The sequence below is a fragment of the Amphibalanus amphitrite genome, unplaced genomic scaffold, assembly GCF_019059575.1.
Source record: "Amphibalanus amphitrite isolate SeventyFive unplaced genomic scaffold, NRLGWU_Aamphi_draft 001283F_arrow, whole genome shotgun sequence".
NCBI lineage: Eukaryota > Metazoa > Arthropoda > Thecostraca > Balanomorpha > Balanidae > Amphibalanus > Amphibalanus amphitrite.
In genome coordinates, this window is record NW_024882776.1 from 115,764 (window position 1) to 126,116 (window position 10,353).

At 45.6% G+C, this 10,353-nt stretch overlaps 1 protein-coding gene across 2 annotated transcripts; it reads right to left on the reverse strand.

Moving 5' to 3' along the window:
• Window positions 1–6,471: 6,471 nt before the first annotated feature.
• Window positions 6,472–10,056, reverse strand: LOC122371837 (keratin-associated protein 19-2-like). 2 transcript variants are annotated; one of them, XM_043348568.1, is made up of 5 exons: window positions 9,778–10,056; window positions 8,850–8,959; window positions 8,177–8,326; window positions 7,624–7,764; window positions 6,472–7,001 (listed from the first exon to the last, which is right to left on the reverse strand). In XM_043348568.1, exons 1-5 carry the CDS (start codon window positions 9,784–9,786, stop codon window positions 6,989–6,991), a joined length of 423 nt encoding a protein of 140 aa, XP_043204503.1. In that variant the 5' UTR covers window positions 9,787–10,056; the 3' UTR covers window positions 6,472–6,988. The 2 variants fall into 2 exon arrangements, with proteins under 2 accessions (XP_043204503.1, XP_043204502.1); XM_043348567.1 differs by lacking the exons at window positions 8,850–8,959; window positions 9,778–10,056 and having other exon boundaries at window positions 8,177–8,537.
• Window positions 10,057–10,353: the final 297 nt, after the last annotated feature.

Genomic DNA, 10,353 nt, shown 5'->3' on the forward strand with positions numbered 1-10,353 from the left:
GTGTCTATTGGATGCAGTTTGAGCTCAGGAACACGATGGTGCTATTTATATTGGCGTACGATGTCAAATACGTGCTGAAAAATTACATTGAAAAATTAATAATTGTGAATTTTTTGCAATAATGCGTAAAACTTGGCCATTTTTTAAGATATTTAGCTAAAACTTGCTAGAGTTAGTCATAATAATGCGTTCTATCACATATATTCCGGTTTTTTCGAAAAGTCAAAAACTTTTTGAAAAAAATGTAAAAATATAAATTTTGGATTTCATTATATCAAATTTTCGAAATTTTCAAAATTTCGCAAATCCGAGATAGCATTTTGATAGCGCAGTCTATTCTGAGTCCTCTCATGCAAAGAAATTGGATCTAGCTTAACCCTCGCGGGCCCGGGGGGCGTTTTTCGCCCCCCCCCCCGGGCGAATATTTGCGATAGCTCCCGAACGCTTAGGGATAGGAAAGCGAAACTTTCAGTACCTTTTCTCCCATCAATTTGACATCTTCTGAAGTAAAAAATTTGGACCTAGCCCCCTTGATGACGTCACAAGGTCCATTTTTCTAGACCCCTGCACGGCAAACTTCGGCGTCAGACGCAAACTTCAAATAGCTGCCAAAAATAGAGTTTTAGAGATAAAGACAAATTACGAGCACGGTTGTGTAGCGTTTGACCTAGAGAAAAATAGAAAAAAAGTTTTGGTGACCTGAGGTCAGAGGTCAGGTCAACGACCCCGAAATGTGGTTTTAGTTTTTCGCAAATAACTTCGCTAAAAATGGTCCTAGAGCTACGGCAGTGGTACCATCGCATTCGCCTTGTCAAGCCGCGTCGAATGATATATATTTTGTTCGGAAAAGGTCAAATTTTATGTTGACCTCATGTGACTTCGAATGACCTCTGGTTGACCTTGACACATGAAAGGTCGTTTATGATGGATTTGTATCCGCTGATCACGAATCTGGCATCTATTTTCCTCTAAGCCTTCATTTAGAGCTTCCGGATGACAAAATTCTCTTATTTACTATTACTAACTTAAATTAGTGAAATAGCCTCTAGCAGGGATACTGTTCTGTGACCTTGACCTTTGAGCAGCCTTGTATTGTAAGATGAACCACAAATAGGGAACTGATAAGCCTCAAAACATTTCAAAACATCTTGGAAGTTAGCACGAAAGATGTGCGAAAAAGTGCAAATTTTAAGGTCAATTTTGAGCGTGACCTTGACCTTGACCTTTTGTTTTGAGCACAGTTGCGGAATCCTCAGATTCTCTTCTTTCGTTTGACACCCAATTTTGTCGGTTTGATGCAGCCTGCCGTCCTCTAGAAGGCTTACTTTGAGATCACTACGCAAGTGCCGGTTTTTGCCTTTGACCTTGACCTCTGACCTTGAAAATTGACCTGAGGTCAAAAATTTTAGGTGCTTTAGAATCGTCTCGTAAGAACCTTTCGTTTGGTATCGCTTTTGTTTCCGTAGCTCCCTTATTTACGGAGTTAGACAGGGGGCGAAAAACGCCCCCCCCCGGGCTGCGGTGGTTGGGATTACCCCCCGGGCCCGGCCGGGTTAAAAACTGAGCTCTTGGGAGCGATTGCCGTGGTTCAATGTTTTGCGTCGAAATCGGCCGAACATGACGTCACTCTGACGTCATTTCCGGCCGACCTATGGTAGCTACGAAGTTAAAATTTTGACACAAGGTGTCAAATTGATGCAGCTGAAGGTACTGAAAGTTTGGCGTCGATACGTCAAGCAGTTTGGAAGTTATTGCAGAAAAACAGGAGGGGGGCTATAAATAGCCCTCCCCCCAGTGGGGCGCGGGTTAATTTACTGGAAATTCGACTGTGGATGTGTGTTAACCTTCCAGGCGGTGGGGGGGCATTTTTTTGCCCCCTTTTAGTTTTTTCGATATATCTCAAGAACCGCTGCGCCGATCGTCACCAAACTTTCAGTACCCTCCCGGGAGCAGCTAGCGCACATGGTGACTAAAAATTTTTCCAAAGGCTATGATAGGTTGGCCGCTAATGACGTCAGAGTGACGTCATTTTTGCCATTTTTGACCCAAAAAAAGGTTTCGCGGGAAGAGCTGTCAGGCCTACAGCTTTAGAGATACAGAAAAATGTTTCAGACATAAAAGGTGTGGAATTTAAAGGGCTACAAAACTGCTATTTCGGTTTTTCGATTTTTTTGGATTTTGACCCCCAAAAATCAAAAAATAGATTTTTTGAATATAAAAGCCAAAAAATCCAATAAGTTTTTTGAATTTCGAAAAAACCGGAATATATGTGATAGCCCCTACCGCCTTCTATCTACATACTAAATTTGAGATCGATACCTCTTTTTTTGGCCAAGTTATAGCGAAAAAACTGTTCAAAATTGATTACGTCAAATTTTCAAACTCAATTTTTAGCACTTCTAGACCTCGTAGCGCAAAACAAAGACCACCATTAGACTCCCCGTGACGAGCTGCATCGAATAGATACCCATTTTATGCAAAAATATCAACTTTGAAATTTGACCTTTTTTGACCTGACCTTGACCTGACCTCCACCAGAAAGTGACCTAAACCGTACCTGATGGTCTTATAACCAACACCATTGAGTTGGAAATGAAAAACTGGCCATGAAACATGCATCGCATAACCTTAGTAAAGTTGGGCTCAAGTGGTGACCTTGGTGACCTTTGGTGACCTGACCTGTGACCTGACCTGGTATGACCAGTGACCTCTAATAGCAACATATGTACTAGACAACTGACGCCTTATCGCTGATTTTCGACAATATGCGTTTTACTCGGTGTTATAGCGCTTTCCCTGGAAGCCCCGTGAACGGTGAAACATTTTATCTTTGACCTGACCTGTGACGTCATCGGTGACCCCGAGGTCAATGAAATTTGGTTTCCCTAGACAAATTTGACAGGGCTATCGAACGCCGTTTGAATTTTCCGGATCCGTTCAGTAGTTTCGGAGATACGGGGGGGGGCAAAAAAGTGCCCCCCCCCCCCCCACCGCGCGGAAGGTGGCTGGTAGGCCCACCGCCTGCCGGGTTAAAAATAGCTTTGATAATGAATCTAGTTTGAATCGCTGACCACTATATCAATAGTTTATTTCCTGAAACGGTTGAGTTGATATGGTTTCTATACAGCAAACTTTGCGTACCTAGATGAGATCTATGTAACGAATCGATTTATGATTTGGGTCGATTTCAGCAGACGACAAGCTGGGCTCCATGATCCCGTTGGATCTCACACCAAACGTATTCTGTATCAAAAATCTCACAGGAACTGTAGGCGCTGTTCCGTACGAGTGTGCGGCGCTGGTACAATTGGGCGCAGTGGCGCCTTCTACGGCGGTGTGGCAGAATAGACCTTACATGTTGTTCCAATAGGGGACGCAGTCGGCGTAGTGTTGGAAGTACTACGAATTTTTGTTTGTTTACATGTAATAATTAAGCTGATGTTTCTTGGCCCATATGTGTGATGGCTCTGTTATGTAAAGCGTGGCCATTTGGTAATGAAAGTTTCAGTATTTATTGGCCCTTCTTGGTTTACGATGAACGAAGGTGATGTGGTAGGTACTTGGTACCTTTAGTGGTGGTTTATTGGTTATGTGCAGCGGTGAAGGACGGCGTTGGCTGTTGTTTGTGCCGACCTTAAAGGGACTATCCCACCTTCTAAAATGTTAAAACCAGTTAAATTGTGCCCGACTTTATAGATTGGATGACCAGGAACACGGTTCTGGCATTTATTTTTCATTAAACATCTTAGGCTTCCCATATTCCAAACACAAACTTTCAAATATGTGACGTCACTGCCCAAAATTACCTCCTTCCCCAGGCCACATTACTGTCATAAAGCTGATTCTTTTTACTCTGTAGGCACCACAACAAAGTTCAGACCAAGTTTTAAGCGATTTTTCAACGAACAAACCCATTTAAATCAGAATGACTAAACGAGGTGACGTCACACTAACGGTCGCTCCATGTTGAAGATAGGGCCTTGTACAAGGCCCATTTTCAAATGAAGGGAACGAATTTCTTCAACACCAAGAGGCCGCGGGGGTTGCAACCTAGGTAGATAGTGGTTTCTGAACCTCGCCGCAAACTTGGCTATCTCAACTCAAACCCCATGTTAAAGGTGGGATAGTCCTTTTAAGGCGACCTGTGGCCAGGAGCGGCGCCCTGCTCGGCGTGGCGCCTTGTTCGTCTTGGTGGCGCCCTGCTCGGCGTGGCGCCTTGTTCGTCTTGGTGGCGCCCTGCTCGGCGTGGCGCCTTGTTCGTCTTGGTGGCGCCCTGCTCGGCGTGGCGCCTCGTTCGTCTTGGTGGCGCCCTGCTCGGCGTGGCGCCTTGTTCGTCTTGGTGGCGCCCTGTTCGTCTTGGTGGCACCCTGTTCGTCTTGGTGGCGCCCTGTTCGTCTTGGTGGCGCCCTGTTCGGCGTGGCGCCTTGTTCGTCTTGGTGGCGCCCTGCTCGGCGTGGCGCCTTGTTCGTCTTGGTGGCGCCCTGTTCGTCTTGGTGGCGCCCTGTTCGGCGTGGCGCCGGTCCCGAGTGGCCCTGCTTCGGCGTGGCGCCCCGGCCTGTTGGCTCGGCTGCCGCCAGATAGATGTGTGAAGCCATTCCGATGGTAAGATTATTTTTTTTCTCATATTGGAACGAGTGTTCGCGTGCTTCTGTTTGCTTGAATCTTTGGTTAATTCCCCCTTGTGACCGTTTCGTTTATTTCTGTTACATCTTGTTTGGGTTTCTTTTACAGGAACACTTATCATGCCTGTATGTGCTCCGATCTTGGCTTGGGGAGTAATACAGGATGCTTTCGTGTCATCATCGTCTGGTCTTCTTGGTGGCGGCGGCAGCTACAGGAACGAAAAACCGAGAACAAGGATCGATGATCCGGGTGGATCCCTCCAAAGGCAGTCTACCGAGTCACGTGTCCAGGTGATTTCATGCACATATATAATATATATGGCTGGTAGATGTCAGGTGAAGTATGTCATTTCTTACTTATCTAGCCTTTTTTTGCAAAATTTTCATTGTAATTGATGAATGTTCTTGTTGTTTTACTCGGCCATCGACCAGCGGCTGTAGGCTCTGCCACTTCCGCCTGTAACCGAGCGAACGTTTAGTCCGTCCTCCATTCTTGAGGGCACTGTGAGTTTTTAACCCGCGACCTGGTGGGGGGGGGCTATTTTTTGCCCCCCCCCCTCCAGACTTTTCGATATATCTCGAGAACCGCTGCGCCGATCGTCACCAAACTTTCAGTACCCTCCCGGACATCAATTTTACACATTGTGACCAAAAATTTTTCCAAAGGCTATGATAGGTTGGCCGGAAATGACGTCAGAGTGACGTCATGTTCTGCCGTTTTCGACCCAAAAAAGGGTTTCGCGGTAAGAGCTGTCAGGCCTATAGCTTTGCAAATACAGAAAAATGATAGAGACATAAAAGCTGTAGAATTGATAGGGCTACAAAACTGCTATCTCGGATTTTTGAAATTTTTGGATTTTGACCCCCAAAAATTAAAAATTATTTTTTTTGGATATAATCATCAAAAAATCCAAAAAGTTTACTGAATTTCGCAAAAACCGGAATATATGTGATAGTCCTTACCGCCTTCCATCCACATACCAAATTTGAGATTGATACCTCTTTTTTTGGCGAAGTTACAGCGAAAAAACTGTTCAAAATTGATGACGTCAAATTTTCAAACTCAATTTTTAGCAATTCTAGACACCGTAGCGCAAAACAAAGACCACCATTAGACTCCCCGTGACGAGCTGCATCGAATCAACACCCATTTTATGCAAAACTATCCACTTTAAAATTTGACCTTTTTTGGCCTGACCTTGACCTGACCTTGACCTGAACTTCACCAGAAAGTGACCTAAGCCGTACCTGATAATCTTATAACCAACACCATTGAGTTGGAAATGAAAAATTGGCCATAAAACATGCATCACACAACCTTAGTAAAGTTGGTAAAGTTACTTAGCATGTGACCTGACTTGTGACCCTTGATGACCTGACTTGTGACCTGACCTGGTATTGTCAGTGACCTCTAATAGCAACATATCTACTAGGCAACTGACGCCCTATCGCTGATTCTAGACAAAATGCGTTTTCTTCGGTGTTATAGCGCATTTCCTAGATGACCCGTGATCGGTGAAACATGTCATCTTTGACCTGACCTGTGACGTCATCGGTGACCCCGAGGTCAATGAAATTTGGTTTCCCTCAACAAATTTGACAGGCCTTTCGAACGCCGTTTGAATTTTGCGGATCCGTCCAGTAGTTTCGGAGATACGAGGGGGGGGGGCAAAAAATAGCCCCCCCCCCACCAGGTCGCGTTATAAACAGACCTCACCAGGGCGCGGGTTAACGTGACTGCAATGACTGGTAAATGATTGATGAATTCACTAAGTTTTGACTGAGCAAAGCCTTTGTATTCCTTTAAAGTTGTTTGCCTCCGGCCATTGTTAGGTACCAATTATCATAATATTCAACTTTAAACATTATATTAGAAAGACATTTGTAACGTGGCAAGAAATAGCAGCAGAGGCGTAGCGAACTATTACAATACAACTACAAAGCACCGTCTGGTTATAAGAATCCATGCACAAAAAGTGGCAGATCAGATCTGGCCGCAGTTACTCACATAGTTTCCAAATACCGACTATCTCACATGTCACCACACGATCATGAAATTGTTCCTGGCGTTCATGATCAGAAAATCACAGTTACAAGACCGCTATTCATCGACAGTAGCGGATCATTTTACGACGGCTAAATAGATCGCTAACATCAAAAGCACAACAATAAACACAGGACGGTGAACACAGCAAAAAACAGTGCGTCCTTTCCTGGATGAGTTTCTAACTCAGCTATCCCAGCTCCCGTTATCGGAGAGCAAAAATGACGTCATTGGAGTAGAGCTGCGTCATTGGCAGAGGTTGACACAGGGACGTATATTTGGTCCACCTCCGCCTAACACCATCTCTGACCTGATGACAGCTTCAGTGGCCATACCTGGGAAAAGAGAAACGGTATCAGCTATAATTCAATGGATAACGGAGGTGAGAATAGGTATATTTGTAGAAGGCATAGTCGCCCCAGCTGGTCTAGCTCGCCTACAGTTTGGCCTACGGTCGCTCAATGCTTATTGAAAGTCAGATATCGTTTGAATGAGGCTTTGGAATCGCGTAACCGTCCATCTATAAATAAAACACACAGATAAAGACACATATACAATTTTCGTTTTATTTGGTAGGGCTTAGGTGATCTTGTAAGACTGTCAGCGCTGGGCGAATTAGAGGCCATCTAGGACGCTGAGTCGACCTCGACCACCTAGCTGATAGGGCACCCCTCAGCTGAGTACAAGTGTCGCTGTCAGTGGCTCGCCTCAGTAACCCCGGCAGCACAGCCCAATACACGGTCACTCGAACGGAGAACACAGACTCTGAACGATGGATCGACGAAGAAACCTCAAAACGCCTAGCTCTCCATTTGTCAACAAGTGACAGCATTAGCCGATAGATGGCAGCACTTATCTATATACAGATGACACCACTTCAACCACTAAGATGGCAGCACTGACGTTGACGTACTGATAGAGGGCAGCACTAGCCCAGTGATAGATGGCAGCACTTACCGGCCGTAGCCATACCCGCCGGCGTATCCGCCGTATCCTCCGCCGTATCCTCCGCCGTATCCGTATCCGTAAATGGGCACGGTGTATCCGTAGCTGCGGCCCCAGACGTGGCCGTACGCCGGCTCCACGTAGGCGCCGTAGCTGAAAAAAGGACAACAAGACAACGTGTCTCAAAAATTATATTTAACCTTTTTTACAAATTTGTGATAGGTATTTGAATTGTGTAGGTATAGGTATTTATTTGTGTACTTGTATATGTTCTATATACATATAAAAATATTTATATATAAAGAACTACATTTATGTAGTTTTTATAGATAACTATTTTATAAATCAAAACATTAGGTAATAAAGATTATCAGTTTACCAATAGCACATAAAGCCTCAAGAACTGAACAACAAACAGGGAACATGACAGTTTATATTAAAAGTTTACATCGAAATCTAAAATTATACCGGCAGCCTAGTTATGTCGTCTGGGACGTTTCAACCCTCTGGCCGTGTAATTAGACATATTACCAATACCTACAGATACCTAAATGCGTTCACTTACCCTCCATGACCACCGTATCCACCGTATCCGCTGTATCCACCGTATCCGCTGTATCCACCGTATCCACCGTGTCCGTATCCGCTATGGCCGTATCCCCCATACCCGGTACCGTGGGCATGGGTGGAAACGTGGCCGATTCCTACGTATGTCCTGGAACACAAAACGAGGGTGCATATGTATGGGTGGTTTCGAATGAAGTTTAGGGGGCAATAATAGGCTATTCGGAGTGACAAAACTCTCTTCTCTCTCCTAGCATTATTCGCTTCGTCATTTTTAAATTTAATCATACCCTGTTAAAAATTATAGGAAATGTTTTTTATGTCAGAAATGTGAAATATTGCAATGTGAAATTTGCAAAATATTCGAAGGGGTATGGTTTACAGCATGAGCAGATTCATAAAATCTGGAGATGTGAAACACTTTGTGAATTTGAATAAAAAGAGGAGCACTCGTCTTGTTTGAAGGTTAAGTAATTTGGAGATGCGAAACACTTTGTGAATTTGAACAAAAAAAGGAGTACTCGTCTTGTTTGAAGGTTAAGTCAAACAATCATACCGATCAATCATACCAAGCATATTTGAGGCACTAATTTTGTGAACATGGGGTGTTGGGCTTCATTACACCGGGACGATAGTTTGTTCACGGACACTGTGTAGGCACGACGTCCACGTACGGCTTTCCGTAGGAGGAAGCGGAGGTAGCCAGGTCTCCAGTCTGTTCTCCGGACTTGTCGTCAGCAGCTGACAGTGCCGACAGGCACAGCAGCACGGCGAGCGTGAGCAGCTGTCGACAGAAAACAGCGAGCGTGAACAGCTGTCGACAGAAAACAGCGAGCGTGAGCAGCAGCCGACAGAAAACAGCGAGCGTGAGCAGCTGTCGACAGAAAACAGCGAGCGTGAACAGCTGTCGACAGAACACGGCGAGCGTGAGCAGCTGCCGATAGATATACAAATTACAGGCGCCCATAACATCATGCAATCTACCAAGTTTAAAACCTTTCTGACAAACACTGCAGGCTGGACATGATTGCAAACTTTTTTTGGCTTGGTCATTAAACTTGATCTGGTGACCTGACCTGACATGGCATGGGGTCAAATATTTCACACATTGTCCAAAATTGATGTACAGAAAGGTACTCCAAGCGGCGCGGCGCTACGCGCCGCGGTTTTTTATTCACACGCAAAAAACGCGAGAGGGTGGTAACATTTGCCCCCCCCCCCACTGGGGCCAAGGTTAATTATTTTGTGTTATTCTGATCAAAACATTTATTTTGCATTGTTATTGCATTTTGGAACCAATCATGGACAATGATCTCCATAAAAAAACAATAATTTGAACGGGTCACTATCGGATCCAGCACCGGGATACTGGGCGGGGATACACTCAGCAAACATGTTGGAACGAAGAAGGGTCGGGTCTCGCTTTCTTTCACTTTCCTTAATCATTGGATCAAATATTTAACAATCTTTATATAAAGTCTGTTAGATAAGTAATTTCTAAGCCAAGATATCACCAAAATTTCATCAATTCCAGGAGAGGTGAAATGTCCATATCCCCCGCATCTGCCAGTGCGTGGTTGGAGCTGCCCCCTGTTCACTCACCCTGGTCATCGTGACGTCCCTGAGTCTCTGCGTGGCTCTCCCGACCTCAGTCAGGTCCAGTATCCGGCCTCACCGGACCGGGGGCGGGTATTTATACCCTGACCTGTAGTAGTTGACATTGACCCTGACCGGACCGACCCGCCACTGCACACTGTACCGAGGAGACAACACGGAGCGCACGCAGACTTTCACCGGTACAGACGCGGCACGACCAGATCCGGGGGGTAGGTGGGTTACCCGAGATCAGCTTCAGGGCATGTTATTGTTCAGGACGATCTGCTGTACGGAGTGGACGGGTTACCCGAGTACAGCTTCAGGGCGGTCTGCCTGCTGTACGGCGTCGGGACGGCACGACGAGGTCCCGGAGTGTGGACGGGTTACCAGAGGACGCTTCGGGGCGACCTGCTGTATATACCTATCCAGCATCCACCGCTACCGACACCCAGAGGGCCCTTCGGAGCCCGTCTTGCACGATGCGGTTAGCGCGGCAACCGGTAAAATCAGAGGGCTTTTCCAACCGTCTTTAATCTTTATGCTCCTTGAAGCCTCACCGAGCCAAAATAAGCTGCTAAAATG